Source organism: Apis mellifera, linkage group LG7 (assembly GCF_003254395.2).
Source record: "Apis mellifera strain DH4 linkage group LG7, Amel_HAv3.1, whole genome shotgun sequence".
NCBI classification, from domain to species: Eukaryota; Metazoa; Arthropoda; class Insecta; order Hymenoptera; family Apidae; genus Apis; species Apis mellifera.
In genome coordinates, this window is record NC_037644.1 from 11,124,188 (window position 1) to 11,151,927 (window position 27,740).

The 27,740-nt window shown below is 38.6% G+C and overlaps 1 protein-coding gene across 4 annotated transcripts in view; it reads right to left on the reverse strand.

Annotated features, from left to right (window-relative positions):
- Positions 1-1,301: 1,301 nt before the first annotated feature.
- The window catches only part of LOC408922 (discoidin domain-containing receptor 2), a 140,057-nt gene continuing 113,618 nt past the window's right edge, over positions 1,302-27,740 (reverse strand). Inside the window, exons 5-17 of one of the 4 annotated variants that reach the window (XM_026441612.1) lie at positions 26,227-26,374; positions 18,430-18,594; positions 17,645-17,778; positions 16,165-16,372; positions 14,172-14,267; positions 8,846-9,015; positions 8,422-8,593; positions 7,172-7,434; positions 6,174-6,311; positions 4,939-5,246; positions 4,105-4,339; positions 3,865-4,014; positions 1,302-3,386 (exon numbers count right to left, since the gene is read on the reverse strand). In XM_026441612.1, coding sequence (XP_026297397.1) covers positions 3,237-3,386; positions 3,865-4,014; positions 4,105-4,339; positions 4,939-5,246; positions 6,174-6,311; positions 7,172-7,434; positions 8,422-8,593; positions 8,846-9,015; positions 14,172-14,267; positions 16,165-16,372; positions 17,645-17,778; positions 18,430-18,594; positions 26,227-26,374 — 2,337 coding nt within the window. In that variant the 3' untranslated portion in view covers positions 1,302-3,236. Of the gene's footprint in view, positions 3,387-3,864; positions 4,015-4,104; positions 4,340-4,938; positions 5,247-6,173; positions 6,312-7,171; positions 7,435-8,421; positions 8,594-8,845; positions 9,022-14,171; positions 14,289-16,164; positions 16,373-17,644; positions 17,779-18,429; positions 18,595-26,226; positions 26,375-27,740 lie in introns of all 4 variants that reach the window. The other 3 variants (XM_026441611.1, XM_026441610.1, XM_026441609.1) reach the window with 3 other exon arrangements.

Below are 27,740 nucleotides of genomic sequence, written 5' to 3' on the forward strand. Positions count from 1 at the left end.
TTTTAGCCTTTAGTTGATGATCGAAACAAGAGGCAAACATTTTGCCTTCCAGTAGACGCACTCAGATATTTTTTTTTTTAAGTGGCTTTTTTTCGAGTTATTCGATGGCTTAAGCTAATGAGCTTTCTTCTTCATTAACGTCACACTTTTCTTTATCGAGATTTTATGCGTACGCGTTCGATAATACATTGGCAATTATGTCGTCGAAATTATGTCGTCATTACGATGTAATTTACCTTGCAAATATAAATAATGACGAAGGTAGAAATTGTATCGCATTCTGTGAATAGTAATTGTAGTTTCGAGAAATTGAAAATTTTTGAAAGTATTTTTGTCTTCAACATAGTGTAGTAGTTTATTAACGAGAAATAAAATCTCGACGAATAATTTAATTCTCGAATGTATTATTCTCGCCATGTATGCATTATATGATTGGAAATTTTTACGAAGAATTTAAGAATCGTGATAATTTCTTCGCTCAAACTTTAACGAAGAAATTTACACGAGGTTTATCTTATCCCTTCTTGGTAAAGAGATAAATACTTTTCTTCGAAGTAAATAGTTAGTGGCAAGCGATATATTTAGAATTTGTCGGCTTTGCTGCCTTCTGATTTTTCTTCGCGCGAATAGTTTGATAAGCGAATTTCATTTTCTCTTTCAATACATTTCTCACGTTTTGCTAATCTTAATTTTGATTAATAAAAAAAAAAATCATATAATTTCGATAAATATTCATATTATTTTTTAATCTGGTTGCGCCAGAAATTGATCACTTTCCAATATCAAGTTTCGTTAAATCACATTTCTTTTTCTCAATCGTCCAGTTCTTATCAACATCTTATTCAGTTAAGATATTATTACGTCATACTCGTTCCAATCTTTTCCTCAATTATCGCTATCTAAAAAAAATATTTCCTTTTTATCCAATTCTATCGAAACAAAGCCCGCTTACAAATCATCTCAATTTTAACTCTCGCAAACAGATATTCAATTATATCCACTATAATAATTTTACAACTAACATTTTTTTTTAATTTACTGAAAAGAAACAACACATCTTCTTATATTCTTATATATTACATTTAGGAAGAGATCAATGATACGTTTGTCTCTAAAAACTTGCAATCTATTATTATTTTTCTACAATCCATCTTCTTCCTCGTTTTATATATATATATATATATCTCTTTCTCTCTCTATATATATATTATTTATCATTATCGAGAGAAAAATAAGAATATATATATATACGTTTTTCGCGACGAAGAAAAAAGAAAAAAAAAAAAAACATTGCAGCCACATTCAGAAAGGAACACTCAGTACTTTATTTGTTAATCATTTCAACGTATACTTGAATCCATCTTAATTAATTAATTAATTACAGAAAGGTGCGCGCAGAGGAAGGGGAACGTTTGAACGCCTCGCTCCGTTTGGCACTTAACCAACCGCGAATCATATCCTGTTTCCTCCAGTTTTCCCCCCCCGCGATTACGGGCTTGATAACATATAATAGCTGTGCTATTTCGTTTCATTGTTCACGCGGATCCACGATCACGATCGACGAGTTGGTTCACACTGGTCCCGTTCAAACGTTCTTCGTTCTTGCCAGGAATTCGGAACGGCATTGATATCGTGGCAGCGATCGTTATTATTATGCCTCGAAGGCGAATTTCCACAGATTTTTCAATTTGAATATACACGCATCGTGAATGATCGACAATCACATTTTTTTATCCATATTTTTCATTTCATCCAGTTTGTACTTTCTTCGACTTATTATTGTATTATAATTATTCAAAGGATGCGAATATAATAATTTGAGAGTAGAAAACGTTCTTTTTTCTTTTTTTACGTTAATGGGGATTATATGTTGAGAACTGTGAAACCGATCGTCTAATAATAATAAACTTCATTCTCAGCGCAATAAATCAGGGAAAAATTACTTTCAAACGCACACTCCTTTAACTCTCGCGCTTCTAACTAAATCGTTGACGAAGAGGGATACATTTTTCGAAAGTTGGAGAAACGTGGTGGTGATAGAGAATCCATCTTTCAAAACCGAAGATACGAGGATCATCCACGATGCGCATCCACGAAGGAACGATGGTCGAAAGAATGGTGATGATTTCGCCTTCTAATCTCTCTCTCTCTCTCCACTCTGCCCTTAAATGGTAGTAAATCAAAGGAAGGAGCGTGATGATATTATGCGTTTAGGTTTTCGAGAAGAACAGAGTTAAGTTTCGAGTTTCTACTCCCGCTAAAGATGTGAGCTCTCTCTCTCTCTCTCTCTTTCTCTTTCTTTCTCTCTCTTTCTCACTCAAACGGAAAGGAATACAATGGAACGATAAGTAAGTACTTTACGCTACGCACGACGGGCTTTCGAATGTACAAGATAATTCAGGGAATTTCGCGAAGCTGGTGTCTCTTAAACGTATTATTCTATTTGTTGAAAATGATTACGATTATGTTGTTAACCCTTCGAGCAGAGGATCGATCTTTGAAGGGAAGTCTCTTATATTCGACTCAAAAAAGAAAATTTTGACCAATTTTATATCGTTATATTATTTTAATATTATAGTTTTGTTTTCAATAGATAATTTTTTGTTCAATCAAGAGTGAAGAGAATATGTTGAAACGTAGATCCTTTAACGTTTAATCGAATTTTCACAAGCAAAGTGAACACGATCTTCTTGTTTCTTCGCGAAAAAGAACCAGCCGCCGCGAAAATTCCTATCGTTCACCCTAGGCATCGTTTATCTAGTCTCGTATGTACAAGTGGATAGACTTATCGGTGCTCAGTGTTCAGTATACTGTACACGATATATAGCAGCACTTTCGAATTAGGAATCGAAGGACCGAGCTGACTAGAAAATATCAAGGCGATCACGGTGATCGTCGAGCGATCGGGCAAAATTTAATTCTTCCAACGAGAGAGAGAGAGGGAAAATTCCGAAGAATTCCGAAGTTTCTCCCTCGATTTTGCCCGATCGACAAGAGCCGAGAGATAGAAACGAGAGAACGGAAGAAGCGCTTAGACAGATCGCGATTTTTTTCCCTTTTTTTCCCTTTCTCCTTTCCTCCGTTGAAAAAAAAAAAGAAGAAGAAGGAAATTTGACGCGGCTCCGCTGCATGCACTAAAACTAACGATTGTACACTTCCGGCTTCGTAAGAAGATTTTGTCCATTCTTTTTTTTTTTTTTATTTGTGTATCACAGTTAACTGGGACCCGAGTCTCTTTATGCACCAGGTCGATAGTCCGAGATTATGTTTTTCAGGAACGTGTAAATGTCTTTGAAGGTCGGCCTCGAGGTCTCGTCCCTCCGCCAACACGAGCACATCATCCTGTAGACCTCCTCCGGGCACATTGTGGGCTTTGGAAGATATATCTGAAAATAATACGAAGATATGTATATATATATATAAAATTTCTCTTATCTTTCATTTCATTATTAACTTTATTTGTTAATTTCACGATTTATAATTTGTTCAATTCCACAAAATTTCTGTGAATACACGAATTGATGTGCAAGCTAAATATTATAAATATTATATTACAATTCTTTATAATAACAAATTAATAAATAATAAATTTAATATTTTAAATAAAATTTACTATTGAATTTTTATTAATAACTTTATTTTATTAACATGATTAGGAAAACAATTAATTGAATATCCATATTGTTACATTATTCATCACGACGAAGATAAAGGTTTATTCAATTCGTTTATTCTTATAAACGAGACTTTCCAACATTTCCTTTTATATTCAAGTACAATCAATTCGAGATAAAGGGGAAAAAAAGAAGATGTATGGAGATAAAATAAGCTTAAAATAATCGAAAGGAAAATAAGGAAACGTACCTGCAACTCGGCCCCGTAGTACATGTGTTCAGCGTTCTGTATCACCTGATCGTTGGTCAAATGCTGGAAAGGTTTCTCCCTGGCCAGGCTCATCACTTCCCACAGGGTGACGGCGAACGACCAGACGCTGCTCGAGCAAGTGTACCTGTCCTGTAGAAGAATCGAAAACCGTGTTCAAAACTTCTGTATACCAGCCGTCATCATCCCTAACGATTCGAGGAAGAATCGACGAATCCTTACCAACAGAATGCTTTCCCACGGCAGCCATCTGATTGGCGCCGGCGGTCTGCCGCCTATATCACTGTAATCCTTCTTGTAAAGGTCGCTGCACATCGCTATGTCGGTCACTTTCACTGTGTAAGAGCGTCCCACCAGACAGTTCCTGGCCGCCAGATCTTTGTGCACGAGATTCTTCGACTCGAGGAACCTCATGCCCGATGCTATCTGCGCGCCCATGTACATCAGGCAGCTTTGGCTGAAAAGAAAGAAAAAAGAAAAATTGGCTTTGAACTCGTTCGAGCCAGTTTTCTCACAAAACAAGAAAGGAATAAGATCAGATTTATCCTTAAAAATTCTCTTTTGAGATCGAGTTTAGATAGAAGCTTAAATTTACGATTGTTAATATAAATAATTTTCAAACAGGATATTCAAGAGGATTAAAAATGAAAATAAAGCAAATAAATGCTTCATCATTCTCGTCTCGAAATAAAAAACAACAATTTCAAAAAGGCGGACAAAATTCAATTTATTCTCGTAAATTAAAAAACATTGTGAATAATTAGGAATCTCGTAAAGGGACGAGCCGCGATAAGAGTAATTTACAAGCCGCGTAATCGGGCGTAATCGGAAGCCGTATAACGCGGAAGCGGCATTAAGATCAATCAGGGACGCGCGCATGATGCCTCTCTCTGCGTTAAAATTGCCGCGACGAAGCGTGCGTTGAACCGTGAAAGAGAAAAAAACCTCGGATTATCCGTTGCATCGCACGACGGCTCGAAAATTCGATTTTCGAAAAACGCGCGAAACTCGTTTGGCGCGCGCGCGCGCGTGGATCGAGGTAATGGCGGCACTCACCTAAGGGCTTTCAAATTGCAGCTTGGCCTAAGCGTTCCCGTAAGTGGCACACTGTACTGGAGATAATGGGCGAGATCACCGAGTTCCGTGTACTCGATGATCGTCCACGGGACTGGTTCCACGGCGCACACTCCCAGGATCCGCGCCACGTTCGGGTCGGACAGGCTGGACAGAAATCGGACCTCTCTTATCTGGTCCGCCGCACTTCCGCCCCGTATGTCGCCCGTGCACACGGGCACGCGAGCGACCACCAATCTCGGCGCATCCGCCACCGCGTCCTCCAATCCGACCGCCTCGCACACTATCGCCTGTGGACAGAAGTTAAAACTCAGCTCTTGCTAGTATAAAATTATGTATCGAATGTTATACGTATATGTTATGTAATAAATGTAAATATAAAATGTAAAAATGTAAAATAAATATAAAAATTATATATGGAAGAAATTTGGATACGATTGAATTTTATCTTTTCCTCTTATGTGTTTTACTCTTATTTGGAATAGAAAGTGAAACGTTGGATTTTTATATAATTTTTTTTATATTTGGAGCAAGGATGTTTTGAATTATGAGTAATTATATCGTAGTTACGAGAGAAGGTTTAGAAGCCATGCAGGTCGGGCGTTAATCGTCCAAGAGGCTGCTGGAAGACGACACTTTGCAGCTTCTTCGACTCGGTATCGCTAATGCTCACATAGACCAATGAATCCCGGAAGTATATCGACGCGGAAATCTGGGTGCACATCTTGTACGCGCATAATGTACACAGTAAATGCATTATCCCTTCGTTGTCGTTTCCCTTCGATGTTCCGCGGCTAAAGTTTCCGTGTAGTTTGCAGATGAACGTATTATCGCGGAATCGTACAATAAGGCCTGCATTACGATATTATACCAACCATCGATTATATTAATTAAACATTCGTCGCTCGAATGTTTGAATTATTATTCGGATTAATTTTTCTAATTCATCTCATTTACATTCTATTACAATTTCGGAACAATATATCGTCAATTTTCTTTATCGATTAACCTTGATATCAATGACGCTCTAAGATAAAACTTGCTTGGGGAAATACTCTTAATTACGAGATCGTTAATTACAAAATTGCTTCTGTTGCCAATCAAACTTCTGATTAAACATTACGGTCGAGAGGTTAACGCGGTTAAAACGGAAAAACGTGAAACGTGCACGAGATAACATAACGCGTATTCGTTTCCCAATCGTTTTATCGCCATACCTCGCCGATGTTCCTCGAGCCAAGTTTCTCCGTGGTACGTAGGCACTGGCGGGGTATATTGGTGGGCTCTATCTCCTTGCACTTGTACGGTTTGTTCATGCTGGGCGCGATGTTCCAGCTGACGACAGGTGCGGGTATCTGTGGGCAAGACACGAGGCGATTTATTCGATATTCTTCCACGTAAATGAAAATTTTTACTCTTCTAAGAAGAAAAAAAAACAAAGTTAGAGTTTGCGATTTATTATCGGAGAATTATCGGAGAGTATGAAGTTAGATAGTAGAAGATAGATTTTTACCGTCTAATGTATTTATGTGCTTTGAGAGTCATTGCGTTCTTAATATTATTCATAATATTATTCATAATATATTTTTAATATATTCATAATATTATTTCATCGTTATTTTTACGATTAATGAATAAATAAATTGTACTTTCTTTTTTTCTTTGTTTGTCACAAATTGTCAAATAGAGGCCAGCTCCTAAATAAATTCCTTCAATTTTACGATTAATGAATAAATAAATTATACTTTTTTTTTCTTTGTTTATCACAAATCGTTTGTCAAATAGAGGCCAGCTCCTAAATAAATTCCTTTAATTTTACGATTAATTATTAATGAATAAATAAATTGTACTTTCTTTTTTTCTTTGTTTGTCACAAATTGTCAAATAGAGGCCAGCTCCTAAATAAATTCCTTCAATTTTACGATTAATTATTAATGAATAAATAAATTGTACTTTTTTTTTTTGTTTGTCACAAATTGTTTGTCAAATAAAGGCCAGCTTCTAAATAAATTCTTTCAATTTTTCTTGAAATTGTTCTAAACGGATTCAATTATAAGAGGCAACGAACCAATTATGGAAATTCAATCCCTTTAAGACAACCTATTCCCCCATTCAATCTTTCTTTTCTCAATTACTTTCATTTCGTTCAATAAACGACGAAAGGAATTAAGATTCCAGATTCTATACGAACCCGTTTATCGATCAATTTTCGAACCTTGTGTTTCTCCTTAGGCGCGGTGTGCCAGCGTTTCGAGTGGATCTGATCGACGTCCCGCTGGTGATTAGACGTGGCCGCGATATTGAGTTTCGCAGTTGGGCTCGTGTAACTTTGGAGGGTCCTGTAGTGTTGAGAGTGGCGTGCGGGCGAGTTGGTCGGCGACGAGGAGCAACTGGGCGGACCCACGGTCGATTCCGGCCTCGTGTCGAGTCGCACGCTCTCCTCCGAGACGTTCACGTCCTTCAGCTCTTTGGGGGATTCTTGAAAGAAATCGATTTTTATTTATTTACCCCTCTCGAGCCGCCTTTTCGGGGCGGGAATAGTTCGGCAGATACTCGGTGTTTATTTTCTGTCGGAAAATATTTTATATCGAACGCTCCAAGTACTTTTTCCAAGTACATTTTCAGGCACGGGGAAGTGGAAGTTTGTGTGAAATTTTTCCGCGATATCTCGAAAATTTGAAAAGAGGATTTTTCGACGATGGGAAAGAATCGAAGGGAAAGAAAGAAGTTTGCCACTCGATTTTATGGGCGATATTTTGGAGATGTTGGAAAAAAGGAAAAAGAAGGAAATGATGAATATTCGAAATTAGATCACTTTAATTAGATGGCATTTGATGTAAAATTTCGAAAATGTTAAAATTGGTATAAATTTATCCTGACATTCGATATTTATTACGAAACAATTTCTCTAAAAATATCTCGATCATTTTTATTTTATATTTGTACCAGCAATATGCAATATTGCGAATCAATGCAAATATGTACTATTTTAACATAAAAAAAAAAAAAGGTAACAGTTCCTTCAAATTCTTTAATAAATTCATTCCATTTTATTTTCCCCTATATATAAAAAAAAAATCTAATTTAATCTTTTCAATTTCATTTCCCTTTTCCTACTTTTCCTCCCCTCCCCCCCTTGTATAACTTTATTTAATTAAACACTTTGTAAAAAAAAAATTTGTAAAACGCTATAAAGGGAATATGAAAAGAACCAACATTCCTTCTAAAAAATATGCTCGATTGCCGTTAATATAACAATATAAGGGAAGATAGATAAGGAAAGATATAATATAAGGGAAGATAGAATGAATGAGCACGGCAAGATGCAACCTTCTTTGAGATTCGCTAGGCAATAAAAAGGGAATAATCGGATGGAGGGTTTAATTACGAGGGGGATTAGGGAAAAAAATTTCATCAATGCCGTTCGAACCGAATGAGCAAAGGATTTCGCGTTGTAAAACTCACCGGAAGTGGCCACTATCGCGTACGTAGATTTATACTGCGGGCTGACAAGGGGCGAATTGAATTGTTCCATTGTCAAAGACTCGTGCATACTTCCGTCCTCGGGCATGTCCGGCGATACGTGATTGGCAGTCTCTGCCAGCATTCCACCGGGAGTTAAATTTAAGAGGAGGCCCTGAAAATTATTCGTAACGTTCGATTGAGAGAAAATTATATTGGAATAATTTAATATCGAGCAAGGGTGAGAAGGATGAACGAAGTAAAAATTCTCTCTCTCTCTCTCTTTCTTTTCTAGGCGAAGAAAAAGAGGCGACGAGAGGCCGACTCGTATTAGAACGGTAAAGTTTGCTTGACTTTAAATGACAAATTAAAATCCGTGTTATCGGTGTAAGAAAAGTTTCGGCATATTTATGAGCTTGCTCCTTACCTTCATGTTTATGGCGAATCCAAATGGATTTTTCAGAACGGTCGGCGAGCTCTGAAGTTTTTGCCGCCGATTCAGAAGGAGAATAATGGCGAACACCACGAGGAGAAGTAGGATAATGGCGGTCAGAACACCTATTAGTACCTCTAAATATTCCTGACCCTCTCCCGCTACTGTAACTATGCCAAATGTTTCGCTTTAATGGAGAACGATAACCCATTCCTGTATATCTTTATTTCTCTTTACGCAAATAAAACGAAACGAATGCTTTCCACTATTTCTGTTACCATTACCATTAACTATTACACATAAAAATCAACGCGTGCCAAGCGAAGAGGAATAAAAAAAAAAATATAATGTTCGAATATTTAAAAAAATAATCCTTAATTTTTATTCGTTCCATCGATAAAATTAAAATCGTGCGATAATTATCAACTATTTTTCACTTCACTCGAGTATGTGAACTCGGAGCATTCGAAATTTATCGACGCGAATAATCGAATAATAAGAAGGCGGATGGGGAGGCAATTCCGGTTAGTGGACTGAAAGCGGACGAATCTTTTATCGCTCGTGAAAAAGGGGCGCGGAATTCTTCTTTCTTTACCCTTTTCTCTCGCTTAAAAAACCGTAAACATTTTATCGCGACGCGGCTAATCGCCGTTTCATCGAGAGGGAAAGTTTACGTAATCGAGAAAAACTTGGAGGGAGAGGAGAGAAAAACTGGAGGAGAAAGGAGAAAGAAGAAAAAAGAAAAGAAAAGGACGAATGAGCGAGGGAGAAAGAAAAACACGAGGGAGAAATAGGAGAGAAAGAAGAGAAATAAGAAGTGGCTACTGGTAAGGAGAGAGTGAGTCGTCTGAAAAAGACGGGGACTCGCGCCGGCCAACTTGCGATAAAACCGACTTTACAATGCGCCGTTACATTCTTCCAATTTTTCACGTCGGCCGCTGCTTTATCGACCGAGCGGCCCGCGCCCCGCTTCGGAACGGAAGCGTGGCGTCACGAGCGCCGGTTTTACGAGAGAAATAAATAAACGGAGGCCTCGCGTGGCGATCAAGATCTCAGAGACCGTTTAGGAGGAGGCCAGCAGGCTCGGAGACCGATTTTCTTCCATCGCCAAGCCTGGCAACGAGCAAAACTGGGGCCTTGGCGCGTTGCTATGGATCGTGTCCGAGCAATTTCGATTTTAATTCGGGAGCGCGGGTCCCCAAGGACTCGTACACCGGCGATTCCAGCCAGAAAATTCACCCTTTAAACGACAACCTCTTTCCACCGATTTAAAAAAAGAAAGAAAGGAAGAGAACGAACAAAGACACACTTTTTCAACTCTTTTTTTATCCTTCATCCCTATCTTTTTATTTTTCGTTCCATTCTCGTAGTCCACTTTTCATTCTCACGATATTCCTTCGAATTTCTTACCATTTTCTTCTCTCTTTTCTTTTCCTTAATACAGTCGTGTTTCCTTTCCTCTCCCCCTCGACGATAATATCAACAGGCATAAACGAGCACACTGGCTCGCATTGTTTCGATATCCCGCACACGGGATTCCATTCTTCTTCTCGTTTCTTCTTTCCCATTTTCTCTCCTTCCCCCTTTCTTTACTTTACTCGCCTACTTTTCCTTTTATTTTCCGCCTCGTTCCCAAAAGCTCCCCTTTCTCTCGCGTAGCAATTTCAACGGAAAAATCGTGCGTCCGATTTTTTCTCTTCTACGATCTCGAAACGAAGGATTTTCAGGAGCGGTGGTCAGCAACGCGATCACACCGTTTAATCACGACGACGATGATGATGATTATCCGTTTAATTAAGCCACGTCTACTTATCTGTTTATCCAAGCCACCTTTACTCGAGTTTCTTTCTTCTTAATTTTCCACTTTCGCCCGATTAACCCGGCTATTTTACATCGACGACTACCAGCTTCCCTCGATTCCCCCCCTCCCCCCGTTAATCCCGCTCTTTATCCAGTCATTAAGCTCCTCCTCCCTCGCCTCTTTTTCCAACCGCTCTTTTTCTCTCTTCTTTCCTCCTTCTCTTTTGTCGGGAAGGTAAACTTGGCCGGGGAAGTGTTATCCGCCACTGGATTATTTGAAAGTGTGTGCGAAAATGTTTGTCGAGAACAGCGGCTTGTTAAACGAGGTTAAATTTTTGCGGTCGCTTGCGCGGTCAGTTGAAGAGGGGGGGTGGTTTAATGGGAGGTGCACGGGGGGGTTGGATAGACTTGTTAAGTAACGAGTGATTTATAAATTTGTTTGAATTTAATTTTATGAGAGGAGACGAGATCGAAACTAATTATTTCGAATTAAATTAATCGATCGAAAAGGTTAGGAGAGAGGAGCTCGAGAATTTCAAGCTGCCTCGAAATTTAGAAATTTTATTCTTCGAGCTTGAAACTGAAATTTGAAGATGACATGTATAAAACGATGTATCGGTTTTGAAATTTCCGATTTTGGAGACGATTGATCTTTCGATTTCATTATTTATATACTCGAACCATTCTTGCTGGTTAATCTTCTGTCCACTCAGATGTCTAATTATCTCAACAATATCTTTAAAAATACGATGGTTCTTGCTTCATTTTTCCTCTCAATTCTTGAGATCTTGTTCCCTTCGTTGACTCGAGAGTAGATAGAATTAACAGTTGCATTATTCAAAGGCATCGATCCTTTCCCTCCTTTTCTATCTTTTTTTCTCTTTGGAAATGAAGAAAAACCGAGATTTCGCGTTTAGTTATGACTCTAACGATGCGATTCTTTATTTTCTCCGCGCGGCCAAACCGTTTATTCGCGACAGTTGAGATATTCTGGGCAACATTTTGACCAGAATTTCTGGGGAAACGAACGACTCGTTTGTTGCTCGGTCTATCAGGGACGTGTAATTAAGCCTGTGTCGCGACCTTCCTATTTGCCTTCGATGTTTCGCTCCTTTGCCTACCCTACTTTTCTCGTCTGTGTATGTACCGATTATCCTATTGTTTATATTCCCGTTTTACACGCGGAAGAGCTTGGCAATTTATTTTATCAAGCGAAAGCTAATTTCTCGCTCTCGAGGTCCTCTCGACGACGATCATCGTGTGGAATATTTTTTTCGTAAAACCAAGTAAAAGCAAGTTTGGAAAAACGAGAAGAATAGAACAGAATGGGATAAAAGGAAAAAAGAGTGGACGGGGAATCGAGCGATACCCGACATAGGAAATTTTTCTTCCATAATTGGAAATTCGATTCCTCGAAAAGAGTGCGTAGCGAGCTTTCATGGAGCACGAAAAAAAAAAGAGAAAAGAGAAAAATAAAAAAGGGAAAGGGGGAAAAAGAAGAAAAAAGAAGAGGAAAAAAAAACGGGGGAAAAAAGAGAGAAACGTTTCATCACGTTATGGTTCTCTAAAACTCTGCTTTTTCCCTGCTTGAATTAAAGCCGATGCATTCAGCCGTGATTAAAGTTTTCAGAACAACTGACGCGGCAAGGATGAACCAGTTTTAGGCAACATTCTCTCTCATTCATTCTACTCAAAATGACGTACGATAAAAACTACGATAAAAAAAAAGAGAGACTGTGTATTTTTATTGGTTAAAAGAGACCATTTCGGGGGTAATATCCTAGCTGTTCTCTCTTTTTTTTTTTTCGGTTTCATCCTATCGCGTAGCCGTGGCAAAAAAAAGAAAAAAAAGGAAGAACAACGACTCTTTTAATCCTCGATAAAATCGATTTTCGTCAGAGAAATCAACGCCAGTCTCTCTCTCTCCCCCTTTTTTACCCTCTTAATCCGACTAATTGTTTACGTTACGACCAAGTTGCTACGCGAATTACAAACTATCCTAAAGTTTCTTCGTTCAACGGTTCCACTTCGCGGCTCTAATCGTATTCCCCTGTCGCCCTCCCGGCCAAAGAATGGCGGCTTGGTTCCGTTGATGAAGTTACCCTTCAGTCGGACAAACCTTTACGTATTCTCATTGTCACAAAGAGGAACGAAACTCGATCGAGGGCTCGCATAATCGGCCGTCGACCAATTGATCTCGAAACTGGGGATGAAGAGGAGGGAGGGACAATCCTCTTCGAATGCGTAATTGTTAATCCGAATTGTTTGAAAGAGGAACGATAGAAAGTGTAACGAGTTTGATGGACGTTTGGATGGAAAATTCTGTTTGGATCATTTGTAGAGGAATATTTCTCGTTTCGAAATTTCGAAATCTTTGAAATGTACGATACGTCCCTTTCGTTTCCTTTTTTATTTTTTTTACATCGTTGTTCTAAATTTGTGAGAAGTTGAACACACTCGACTCGAGTTCGTTTTTTTTTTTTCAATGAGTGAAGTTAAGCTCCCTTTTTCTCTTTCTTTTGAACGATAAAATTAGGAATTTTCTTGATCAATACTCCGCTTCGAGTTTAATTATTATTATACGAGAATTTAATTTTGTTAAAATTCGGGATTAAGTTGGAGAAATGAGATTTCGTAATCATCGAATTAATAATAATAAAAGTGTTTCGTATAGATATACTCTTTGTACATGTAACGTGCGTAGAACGCTTGGAGACTTTTACAACGAGTATCCCATGAACTTTAATAACGTGCATTAATATACAAGTTAAGAAGATATGGTTATTATATATACTATGTAACAGTCTTAAAATGAAGTGCAACCAAGCGGGCAAATTTTAATCAGAGTGTAAGAGTCGCACGGTTAAAGGGTAAATAACAAAGGGTAATAATTAAGCGTGATGAAGTTATACACCTGTATTACACGCCGTGTACACTCGTATGTACACCGTGTTCCAGATATACCAAACTTTTCTATCTTTTATATACATATTTTTGTTTAGAACTATACTTTATAGGCAAAGTTTGATACTGAAAACTGGAACGCACACTTGTATTGAGTTTATATATATATATATATATATATACATGTGTGTGTGTGTAAAAGTACGATCATATTTTATATATTTATGCGTCGCTGTTCCGATTTTATCTATTGCCTGTTTTGAACTCAATATATAATAGAACGCAACCTACATCTATATAACATTTTATTTCCTTTATTAAATACACATAAATATCCTTCATTTCAATTGAATCACTTCACCACCTATTCGAAGAAAATGTCTCTATTCCTTTTGCTCAATTTTCTTATTATCACGTCTTAAGGAGAGATTTTATATTATATTTTTTTGCTTGATCGAGTCACGCTTCCCAATTGTTCTCCCGTTCAGACGAAATCTCGAGGCTCTTAAGCTTTCGCGAGATGAGACAGGATGGATAAGGAAAAGTTTCGAATGCTCCGGGTGAAATTAACTCGAGATTGATACGAATTAAATGGCGCCGCTGTCGAGTCACTTACTTGTTTGCAAGTCGAGATCCACCTCGGAGTCCATTGGAATTTCCCCGTTACCGAGCTCGGATGCTGACTCCTCGGTCGTGTTTTCATAAGGATTCGCTGGAACGGGGACGCGTCTTGCTAATTAAACCGTTCCAAGTCTTTCTTAATCTCGCCCCAACAACAAAAGCCCCCCACCTTTTCCACCCGCCCGCCCTCCCTCCGCTTCCGATTTTAACCCGCGTTAAACGGCCGCGGATTACCCGCATTATTCGAGATAAGCCGTTTATTAATAAAGCTTCACGCGTGACGCATTGTTGGGGATGTTTGTTCGTGCACTCGAGAAAATTAAACCGCAAAGATGCTAACAATTTGTTTTTTAAGACTTTGATACCAGCGAAGATATAATTAAGAATCTCTGATTTTGATTTTGAAAATGAACAATCATCCGATGTGTTTGGGTCACAACGTTTTCGTGAATATATAAATACTTTGGGTTGGCAACTAAGTAATTGCGGATTTTACTCATCGATATGATCACTCATAATCGATTCGGATCGTCGCAGTACAATTCGTGAGATTGCAGAGAAGCTTCATGTATCGCATACACGCATTGAAAACTGTTTAAAACAACTTGGCTATGTTCAAAAACTCGATACATGGGTTCCTCACGAACTGAAAGAAAAGCATTTAACGCAACGCATTAACAGCTGCGATTTGCTAAAGAAACGTAATGAAAATGATCCGTTTTTAAAACGACTGATAACTGGCGATGAAAAATGGGTTGTTTACAAGAATATCAAGCGGAAAAGATGGTGGAGCAGGCCACGTGAATCAGTTCAAACAACAAATCAAAAGCTGGTATTCGTCGAAAGAAAGTTTTGTTATCAGTTTGGTGGGATTACAAAGGAATTGTCTATTTTGAACTCTTACCACCCAACCGAACGATCAATTCTGTTGTCTACATTGAACAACTAACGAAATTAAACAATGCGGTTGAAGAAAAGCGGCTCGAATTGACAAATCGAAAAGGTGTTGTATTCCATCGTGACGATGCAAGGCCACGCACATCTTTGGTCACTCGACAAAAATTATTGGAGCTTGGTTGGGATGTTTTGCCACATCCACCATACAGTCCTGACCTTGCACCATCCGATTACTTTTTGTTTCGATTTTTACAAAACTCCTTGAATGGTAAAAATTTCAATAATGATGATGATATCAAATCGTACCTGATTCAGTTTTTTGCTAATAAAAACCACAAGTTTTACGAACGTGGGATTATGATGCTGCCTGAAAGATGGCAAAAGGTCATTGATCAAAATGGGCAACGCATTACGGAATAAAGTTATTTAGTTCCATGAAAAAATTGTCTTTGATTTTCTAAAAAAAAATCCGCAATTACTTAGTTGCCAACCCAATATATAAATATATTTAAATATTACACAAACAAAATATTGAAATTCGGTTATTATTATTCGAACGACGTTCACGATTTTTGAAATGAAATTCCGATTAGAGAGAAATTGTGCAACGAGAGGATAAAGATTTATTAGAGTTGGCTCTATGTATCGCTGTTAACGAGCCTTTTTTCCCTTCAAATTCCCCAAAGTTCGATCCTCTTGCTTCCGTGAAACTTTATTTTTAACGGGACTCGCCAGGGGGAATTCCCCAAGGAGACATTCGCGGAAACTTCGATTCGAAACGATTGCAACTTTAATCCGAGCGGCAATTAGAATCGGTGCGATGAAATTGGAGGTCAAATATTCAGAGACAAAGCTGTTTGAGAAGCTGTCGCGCGTTGGCGAACGCGAAGGTAATCCGATTCTCGGTTATCGATACACAGACCCTTGCGAAATAATTAACGAGTCGAGACTCGCCCTGCAATCTTTGCACAAACGCTCTCTGATTATTTAAGAAGAAGAAAAAAAAAAAAGAAAAGAAAAAGAAGAAACGAGGGGAGATCGATGGCTCTCCTTTGGAGAATACTCCATCCGATTTAAAAGAGGATACTCACTTCCGTCGAACACCACCTCGCTGATCATGATCCATCGAGCGGCGAAGTACAAATGTATCTTGAGAAACCGTCCTTCGCGCTCGTGCAACCCTATCGAGACGTTTCTCGCGTTCTCCAACACGATATCCGGTATGTAGGAGTAGGACAATGGCTCCTCCTCGTAGGTGGCGCCATCCACGCTGAACCAAACGTCCGCTTTCGAGAATACCTGTTTCGAGCACATAGAGAATTCCGATCGATTACGTCGATGAATTCCTTCTCTCTCTCTCTCTCTTTTTTTTCGAATAATTCGTAATAAATTAAGGTACGTGATTAATTAAAATTAAAACGTAGCCGGTAATAATAATGGAATATCGAATTTCTCGGGAAATTTAAATCGAAATTTCATCGGGACACGGGTATAAGCCGGAATAATATCGTACGAAAGACAATACGTTCGAAACGATAACGATCGGAAAATTAGATAGTTAATTAATTCGGGGAACATAATACGTTGTGTAATTCGATAAATTTAATCGCATTCCCCCATTGGATGACGGCAACGGATCGCGAACAACAGTTTCTTGTCAGCGATTTCAATTTCAGGGTTAGTTGAAATATCATTCGATTAGCGACCAAATTCTCGATTAACTCTGGTCTGCGACATTATTGAAAAAGTTGAGGAGGAAAATTCGCGCGTGCCGCAAGTGGAGAGGAGGGGAAAGAGATGTACACGGTTTTAAAGGGGCGGGCCTGATGGACCATTTGCTCATCGTGCAAGCAATAACCGCTACTTAAGGCTGACTCACTTTTAACGGGGAGGCCTTTCATCCGAATGAAAGGACGATTCGTCCGGCATCGATGTTTCAATAAGCGCGTTGCTCTCAACGCCGATTTTCCATTCATCGATTACAATCTCGTTTGTATAATAGTATCGGTTAGTACTTCTTTATATTGGAGGGAAAATATCTTGGAAATCGTGAAACCAATCATACGTTCGAGAATAAAAAATAAAAAATTAATTACATGATAATTCTTCGTAAAGAAAGAAAAGATATTCATTCGATGAATCTTTCATCAGATCGACAATAGAATATTTATGATAAAGTTTTCCCATTCTTCGAAACTTATCCAATAATGTGATCGATATGATTAATCCAAAGATCGATTTTCGAGAATAACTTCAAAAACACAGTTCATCGTTTTTCAAAGTTTATCCTTTCGATATTAGAATCTCTGTAGAGATCGATAGTTGTGAAAAAAATACCATGGAATCGGGTTTAACTTTAACGGGATTTAAACTCTTTCTCCGATACAAAATTCGATAATCGATCCGACTTGTCCCTCTTTCGATACTTTTAATCGTCCACCACAGATCCCTGTTTCGCTGGAAAAAAAACATATATATCTATAACTAGTGGTGTGCTGGTCCATTAAAAAAGTTCGATCTTTCGACGGCTCGTTGAAATTATAGGAGGGGCGCGTTTAAAAGATCACCCACCTGAACGTCGCGGGAGAAATAATTATTGGTGTAGATGTGGACAGCCTCGAAGATCCAGATTACCTCGAACTCGAACACCAGCTCCACGTAATCGTCGACGAAGGTGTCGCGCATCCAGGCGACCCATCCCGTCCCTGGAAACGAAAAAGTATCCGTTTCGAGCGGAATTCATTTACCGCGAATCCATTCCAGCGCGAGCCAACTTCGTTAGCCCTTGGATCGAAGTTAAAGCCTGAGCACCGATTGATCTATTGTTTCTCTCGTTAATTGAATTGATTTCGTTCGAAGTAACTTCCTCCTCCTCCTCTCTCTCCTTTCTCCCTCTCTCTCTCTTTGTTTTGTAAAGCGTCGTCTATCGTAGCTGTGAGTTTACAGGTGCTAAGTACCGATTGACGGGTCTTTTGAGCAGCGAGCAAACTTTAACTATTCTGATTGCGCTCGGTTTTGAATGCGTCGACGCTCGGAGAATTTAGGAAATTTTGATGGCGAGATGAAAATTCGTGGAGAGTATTTTTTTCTCGAATCTTATTACAGGTTTTACTCGACTTTAATTGCTGCTTCAAAAAAATATTGATATCCAAAAATTTAGAACAGATCCTCCCTCCTGTCTTTCGATTTTTCCAAAGTTTCAGGGAAGAATGAAATTCGAAAAAATCGGCGATCAACGAATATAATTTGTTGCCACCCTGGTTTATCCCAGATACCACGATCTCTCCCCGAGGTATCTTCGAGACACGTTCAGTTTCGGCACTTGGCACCCCTTCTCGTATCCACCCACCGATTACCTCTTCCATCTCCCATGTCCAGCCTGTAATTATCCGCGCCGACCTCTCCATCGATCAGCCGGCCTAGACCATCGGTCAACAAGTTGTCCTGCCTTTTACCGTCGTAAGAGATGTCGCTCAGCTCGATCGTCGGGGATTCCGGTATGGTGTAGCTCACCACCCCACCTGAAACACAGGAAGTTTGTGCAGTAAGTGGCGATGCCTCTCTTTTTTAACTCGAACAAGTTTGCTCTCAGGGAGGGAGGAACGTTGAGGAAAGGAGATGGTTGCGTCGATTAAACCGGCGTTGTTTCGTCGGTCGAACGATGATTCGATCGAAGGGAATCGAAATTTCACCATTTTTCTTAATTTAAGGGAATTTGATTTTGTAGTAGATCTTTATAGTAATATGTAAGTTAAGTATTTAAGTTTCAATTTTTGATATTTTATATTTTTGGGATAAATTTTTATGTCCAATCTAATAAAATTATTGTAGATTAACTTATGTAAATCAAGTTGTTATTGTATTATATTATTATTATATTATATTATATATTGTATTATAAGTTGTATTATATTGGATTTAACAGCAATGTGATGCTTATGCTTGTAAAATTATTAGTTTGAAAGAATTTAGAAATATATGTTATACTCTTTCACGAGACTTACAATCCACATCTTCCAATTTTATTCTTTCAATGAAAATAATATTATAAATATCAAAGATTAATATAACGTTCAAACAAGAAAAACTCGTAAAAGAATGAAGATAACGATTTCGAGAAATCCTTCTTCTCTCTCTCGACACGTAGATGTCACTTAAGATCGTCGTATTTGGATTTTGCTCGCCCAAGTTTAGCTTAGTCCAACAACTGTTTCGAGATTGATAAAATATTTCTTGGTAGGGGAGGGAAGTTTTTTTAGAAGGAAAGTTGCGGCCGATCTGTCGGCCGATACGTTGAAGAATAATGGATGGACGTCGAATGGAGATTCGTTAGACAATTCTGCGATAAAAATGTTTGGGCGAGGAGGATCGGGTATTCGGCGAGAAAAATTAATAATGAACGACGCAGAAACGAGCCGTGTGTCTCGTGCCGGTGTCTCGGCTAACTGGCCTCAATATTTCACGGTTTCCACTGTGTCACGCGATGCGGTCGAACGAGTTTACGTTTGGTTACCGCGAGGTAAGAAGGGAAATATTAAATTTTAGATTTCGTTTCGGTGTCCGTTCCGTTTCGGATAGGTGTAAATTGGGATCGTTTCGCGGGTACAGAAAGTATGTTTCAATGTTTAAACACCGGCTCGGTTGTTGTTCGTCCAAACTTTCGTCGTGTCGGAACGACACTTTGAAATTTCTCTTTACAATATTTCCTTCAATTCCGACGGGAATTTTAATGGGAAGGAGGAATGAAGAATTTGAGAAAAGATATATATAAATTCATTGATTACGTAGAAATATTAAACGATGTGAAAATTTTTAATAAATAATTCTAGCGGATGCATTGTACATTTCTTTTTGTACAATTAAACGATAGTAATGATAATCGAGTACAATGCTATTGTGTAGTCGATTAAACGAGGGATTGTCTCTCCGGAACAATTAGAAAATAGCAGTTCCAAAAAACTGAAAAAAAAAGAAAGAAATGAGAAGGATAGAATGAGGAAGATGTAGAGGAAAGAAGGGTAGTTGGGGTAGAAAGACGTGGAGGAGAAAAGGGAGTAGAACAATGAGATAAAAAGGCAGTGGTTTGTAAAGGGCTGATTGTCGAGTCCAAGAAAAGAATAATGGGACATTCTACGCAAAGAATATTAGCTACGTAGGAAATATAGGGGACAAGGTAGCAGAACAATACTAAATAAATTTTAGATCCTTATTGACTATTAATGTATCTTTAATCACGTTTAATCTTCCATTTTCAACTTCCTTTTTCAAAACATTGAAAATATTAACATATTTCTACGTGTCAATCGACAAGTTTATTATTTTCGTTTTTTCAAAATTTTACTTCAAGAGAATTCTTGAAGACGATATTCGAAAAGACGAGAGGGTTAATTCGATTCCTGTAATTAAAAAATTCTTTCGAATGAAATTTCTTACCGGCGAAAATCCATTAAGGATCTCGATTCTCCTTCGCATGGCGCGTGCATTAAAAGTACATATCCCGTGTTAACACGAGACCGTGTACACGCCGCCGTTACCGCGACTTCGCCCTGTAATCCGGCAATCCGCTAATCTAATCTGCGTTGGCAATCCTCGTTCCGGCCGCCGCACAAATTATTACAAAGTTTCATCGAGTGTCGTTAGAGCAATTTCCACGGAAGTTCGCCCTCAAAGGCGAAGAGTGCACTCGTAACAAGTTTCGAAATCAATCCTCCCCACCATCTTCAACTTCAAGATTGGGGGGGGGGTCATTTTCAAAAGCCACTTTTCACCGTGGCAGTCACGAATAACGAGACATTGATTATACTACTTCTATCTCGTTTCGACATTTTTGCTCGGCCAAATGGTATTATTGGTATCGAGGAAACTTGTGAAAATTTATTTATCTTGTTGGGGCGAAGAATGAATGGATGACGAACTCTACGATTTGTCGATTCCGTAAGATATTGCTGATGATGTGCTCTTTTATCTCGCGAGATTTTGTTAATTTATTTTAAACTTTTAACCTCCAGAGGAAAGATAGAGAATGTGTGAAACGATATTGAAGAGGACAAGATAGAAGCCGAGGATGATTCGAAGTAAGAGTGATGCAAAACTATATATAGAAAAGTTACTAAAGCTGGTGTGATATTACATCATATTAGTCTAATAACCGATATGTAAGTGTAACCCTGGAATTTAAACACATTTGAAGCAGTGGTAACGATCGTTAATGGGATCGTTTGGTTAATTACAAGTCAGACCAACTTGCTCCTTGTACAAGGGATACCAATTATGGGAAATATTACGATCAAAAAACCGTCCAAAATCTCGTGTACGAAGGCTCAACTATCGCTCAATTTCATCTACCATTACCAAACCACCATTATTAATTTAGAAATATAGACAAAGCCTTGGAATATCGTTATGGAACACGCGTACTTAAAAAAAAAAAAAAAAGTCTCATTTTATATCCTGCCAAAACACTAGCCTCCAGCCATTAAGATCTTGAAAGTATTTCAAAGGGGAGGAAAACTGGGAAAATATATCGAGGGAGGGTGGAAGGATATTAATAAGAGAGGTGTGCAAAACTCGTTCTTCGACTCGATTTCGAGACCGATCTTTCGTGTTGGCCGTCGTCGGGTGGCGCAACCTTGTTTTTTTAACCGGGTGTCGTGCACGGCCATCATAAATCCGCCATATTCCCGCCCACCAAGGCCCGATCTCGCACGCTCTGAACGCTTCTTATAGCGTGAAACCTCTCGTGTCGCACATCCCCCTTCCATTATTTTCGTTCCTCTTTTCTTTCTCCCCCCCCTTTCGCCCCTTCCATCCTAACCTCTTCGACATTAGCGACCCAGAAAAATCATTTATGCAAATGACCGCCCATTACACCGATATTGATACACCACCTCGGTGTTGCCGCGCCAGGTCACGTTTCCTTGGCCAAAATCTGTTGTATCCGTCTTTTATTGTACGTGACCCTCCTCTTTCCTCCTTTCCTGATTTTTATTTTCCCTCGCAACATCCCCAGGGTGACTAGTTGTATCTGTTTACGTGTCTTTTCTCCCGAATCATCACTTTTCAGAAAAAAGTTTTGTGAAATTCATGAAAAAGAAGGCACAAGAGATGTTTCGGAATGTTCAGAAGAAGTCTTTCCCTCCAATTTCCTCCAATTTTGCTATTTAAATTTTTTAATATTCCCGGGGAATGGCGGAGAGGAATCGTGGGATCTTTCGGATACCTTAACGATCCGAACCGAAAACTAGACGAAACCTCTGGAGTTTACGGTTCGACGTGTTCTCCGATATCCCCTAAAACTCTTGGAACCCCGAAACCATCGACATCCGATGTCCTCTCGGACTACTTCTGAGATTCCCGACACTCTCGGGAATCTGAACCGAATCTAACTAGACCTAAACTCTTCGATATCTCTCCTCTCCCTGCAACTTTATTAATCAAACGAAGCGCTATCGGATGAAATATTTCTTCTTTAATAGTCGAAACTCGAGACTTCGTTTTTCTTTCTTGAGAAAGATAACTCTGCATGCAAAATTACCGAGTGTAATTTTCAAGCATCGTGGCATATTAAACGTTTCATCAGAGATTGAATAATGTAAGTAAATATTGCATCCCCAATGGATATAAAGAGGCTGATCGTATTCTTTTTTTCGTTTTTATTTAATTTAAACGTAATAAGAAGAAGAGGATACAAAGATGATTAAAATGATTATTAAAACCGGTATTAAAATTTAACAGTATGAAAATGAACATCAGCATATTATTCTTCTAAAGAAATTATATACGTCACCTTTTAATTGTAATTTTTTCAAATATTTCAGATCAAATCCAAATCAAAAAATAATCATTCTTTCCTAAATATACCTGTCAAGACATTAAACACCCTGAAACTGGAATCTCCAAGTATAAATATTCCATTTCGAAAGAGTTTTCACAGTAATACACAGCGCGAGGTCGAAACAGCAAAAACACGGGCACGTGTCTGAGAGCGCGAGCACCTTAGGGATTTTTGCAAAAAATCGTGGAAGCAAAAAATATCGGGAAGGCACGCGATTATTATTCCTTATCGTGATCGAAGTTCACGTCGTCGTCGTGTGAAATTCGTTGGAAGAAAAAAAAAAACTTTCCGAATCTCTCCCCTTTTTTTTCCGTTCATTAAACATCTTTCCAGGCCGGAAACGGAACGAAAACCGACGAGTTTTAACCCGAGATATTATAATATAACGAAAACAATTAACAATCACACGTTTCGGGCGCGTAAAAGTTTCTCTCTGTTAACAGCCGGGGGCGGTTTGAATTAAATTAAATTATGATTAAAAACAAACACACACACATGCACGCGCGTGTCGTATGTCGTGCGCGCGTGGACAACGATACACAACAGAGGAAAGAAAGAAAAAAAAGAGAGAGAGAGAAGGGAAGATAAAAAAGGGAACGTGAAGGGAAATATGAAAGAGCGAAACGTTATGAAACTCCACTTCGTTTGACTTTTTACTTCGGTAAATTAGAAAACACGGTTAGAAAATTTCATTTTATGTCACGTGGTATGCACGCGGAAGGGTGGATCCCTTTTTTACGGGAGGCGAATTATGCGAAATGAAACGTGAAATATGCAGAACGAGACTTATTATAAGCTCGATTATTTCTCGTTTCGATTGACGATACGCGGTGTAAAAAGTGTATATCGAAGCTTTGTGAATAACACTGACCCCGTTCCACGAGTATTTCTTCTTCTTCTTCTTCTTCTTCTTTTTTTTTATACGCGTAAAAAAGAAAAGAGAGGAGAAAAATGTTCGAGCCGAAAGGGTAAAGAATATCATCGGTGAATCGCCAAGAGGAAGAGGCGCACCGGTTAATTTTGTGCTCGGCTGTGTAATGGCTGTGTAAGGTCACAGAATTTCACCTCTTTTTTTCGATATTTTAATTTTCTCTTTTTACTTTCTCTTTTTTTTTTTTTACCGGTACTTCTTGTATTCTAATAGTAGCTTTAATTAGTATTCATATTCCCTTTTCTCTCCCCATCCTTCCTCTTCCTCCCTTCTCTCTCGAGGCTTTATTTTAAATGCACCACCCTTCTGGAACAGTGTATATTTAATCCCGATAAATATGTCGGCCATAAATATTAATGCCGGGTTTGCAAAAAATATGGGTCAATTGATTCGTTCGAGAGAGAGAGACAGATTCGTTTCTATTTGAAAAAAAAGAAAAAAGTGGTTCAAAAACTAGTTCACTATTCTTTCACGTCCCGTTCGTTACACGCGATAATTCCATCCCCAACAGGGGTTCTCGTGCACGATGCTCGATATGAAATATTAATTTCGAATTTGCCGCGCTCGTTGCACAACGTTTGCGTATTTATACCGCGGAGATTTAAAAAAAAAAAAGCGTTGATTCGATTGATTTCGAGAGTTATTGATTAGCAGCTTTTGGCGCGGAAAATTGAATTTGAAAATTCGTAAAAGAATTTTCATTGTAACTTCGAAAAGATGAAGGAGATATTTATTTTTTCTTAATCCCTTTAACGAATAAATAAATATGAATTCGACGTGAAATGGAATTAATCCTCCCTTGGAAAATTCGAAATTCATTCGAAAGAACGAATCGAATACATTCTTTTTTTTGTCAATTCCTAATGAAGCGGATATTTCCTCTAATCCACATACCATATTTTACACGTTCGTCCAGGAGAAGTTATCAATCACTTTGTCGTCAAATTAAGGATTCATTTTTCATCTCTGGGGAAGGTAAAGAGAAATTCTTCTGTCGGAAAGATGATGTATCTTTCGTTTAGTTTTCTCTTACAGGAACGTATATACATATGTATCACGTGTGTACAAGGAAATAAACGCTCGCCCTCATTTTAAGGCCGGTTTCCATCGTTTACACCGCGAAATCGAACGAAACGCACTTCCATCCTGGAATTCTGTCTCCCTTTCTTCCTTGGCAAAGATTAGACGATATCGTTTCGTTCATGGAACGTTGTGACGTATATCGGATGAACTGGAAAGTTCGAAAGTTCCTCGACTTGCCGCGTGTTGGCGTAACGGAGATATCACAATGGCGGTGTTTACAATCACAGGGATGTTCGGATGTGAAAACTACTCGTGTGACTTTCAGATTTCATAGAAAAAATCATTTGAACTCGTGTGAATAACGATAGAAACTATGTTTAAAATTATTATACGTGATTTTATGACATGATATTCCATTTACAGAGAATGATAATAACAATTTCTGTAAACGAATTTTATTTCACAACTTCAATTTCCTGTATTTCTCGTCTATTTCGCAGTAAACAAATCTTTCGACTTGGAAAAGTTTCTTCTAATTTCAATATCCTGTGTTTTACTCCATCGTACCGTCTCATTTGAAAACGAAACACGGTCCACGTGTTCTTCCACAGTTGGAAGGAAACTCGGTCGTTTTCTCTATTATTAGAGACTCGTTTAAACGGAATCGAAAACAAATGTAGGGAAAGAAATATATATATATATATCTATATATATAGAGGGGGTGGAACAGCTCGATGAGCTTGCTCGTATAACGCAGTTACGAGCGTTAATAGAACTCCGGGATCCGCAGTTGGAGTCCAACGACGGATTCCATTCGCTGCCATCTCGGCGACGGCTCGCCAAATTGAATGAAATTGCAATTTGGAAATTAATCGCCGGCCGTTCGGACAGTCGCGTCTCCACGTTTCCAGTAGAATTGCAAATTTACACCGGATTCTTCTTCGTTCTTGCTGGGAGACCACCGACTCTCCCCCCTCGCAATCTCTCTTTCGAATTAGGTCGAAATCTGAATCTTTGATATTTATGATATCCCGCGATCTTTCACGGATCTTGGACTTGGATTTCTAGCTTTTTCAAGCTTTGTCGTTCGCGTATTTCACGAGATCTTTCCCATTTGAATATTGGAAACTTGATTTCGCAGGGTGTATGTAAATTTCAAATATATTTACACGCGAAACATTTAAAATTTTAATGTTCCAGGGAGATCTGAATGCGGTTTAAATACCGGAATATTTGAATATTCGGAATCTTCCAGAAAATTTCCAAAATCCGAACAAAAATTCGAACCTTACATTCAATTACGATCCAAGACTCGAAACTTCGCGCCTCTAAGTCTAGATGATCTTCTCGATAGATCATACTCACCCGTGTCCTTGCAGCCCCTCAGCTCGATCCGAAGGCAGACGGTGCGCCTGTGCTCGGAGTGCGGCAAGATTCGAATCTGGGTGGCGAAGATCGCCGGTACCAATCGATGCGACACCACGGTCGACGTGTCTGTATTCCCAGCCAGCACCTGCAAACAACCGTGACTCGAATTCCATTTTTCCCCCTCCCCCGATTAAACGTTGCTTAAACCGAACGTTTAACCGAAGGACGTGTTAATTAATCGACACCTGTGTGAATCGAATCCATTGATCTTTCGATAAGGAAAAAAAGAAACCATTTAATTCGATGCTTGCTTCTATTAAATTTCTAAGTTCTGAATAATATATGTACATATTTAATTACATTTATGATTAATGCAATAGGATTGATCCGTTAATTCACGACAAACAATTTTGTATCTGATAATAATGGAGAGGAGGAGGAGACGTAGAAGGGAGACGTTGAACGCGGTTGATTCGCGAGCGGAAACCTAATGGTGATGCAGAGTATATTGTAGGGTGTGTGTATACCACGAACGGTCAAATCGACGTCAATATTAATCAACTTACCCGGGGAATCTCAGCGGTGTACGTCGTTTAAACATAGATCATGATTGCATCTGTTCGAAGGTAATGTTACGGTTAATGCACCTACATCGAGGGATCGCGTAAATTATCATTTGAATAAACCTAAACATCTGCGGTTTCTGCGGTCAGAGAGCCGGTGTTTTCATTTAATTATTTATACGATCATTTTTTTTTGAAATAATGGGAAAAAACAATATAATTCCAACTAGCAATTCGTTTGAACGCGGGAGGGATATTTTTCGGGGCGAAGAGAAGAGATTGAAACGTTACTCGTACGTGGTCGGATATATCTTCGCATTGCTGTTCCAACGTTTTGAAACATTGATTTTATGTAAATTTGACATTTCACGGATTTCACGGCCCCGCTGTAAATGTAAATTTTGCGCCAAAAAATAAGTATGCGTTCGGATATTTTTGAGCCGAGAAAATTGGTCACGTGTAATATCATTAACATGCTGAATGTGTACGTGTTTCGTTAATGACTGGCCATGTCGGAATTAATTAATATATTTAAATTCATTGAATAATGACATTCGTAAAATTGTCAATATTTCAACGCGAAGTGTAACAAATGCATCGCGTCGCGATCAAACAATTCTAATTTTTAAAATACACGCTGCAAATTTGATGATTTGTAAATTCGTTACAATATTTTTCCAGAAATGAACCTATTTGTCGAATCTTTAGAATCGATTAAAATTATATCAAAATTGGACAAACTTTTTAACCGCTACAACTTCGAAGATAGCTACTTTCGAACGACCACTGGAAGCGTCACACTTTCCTCTTTGAAACGCTTTTCGATTCATCCCGATACGACTTCCGGTTCCGGAGATATCGTCGTGCAAAGAAAAGATAGTTTTCGATCATCCGCTTGAAACCTGATTGAATCCTATTAAAATTAGAAAAACTTTGAATACCTGTAAC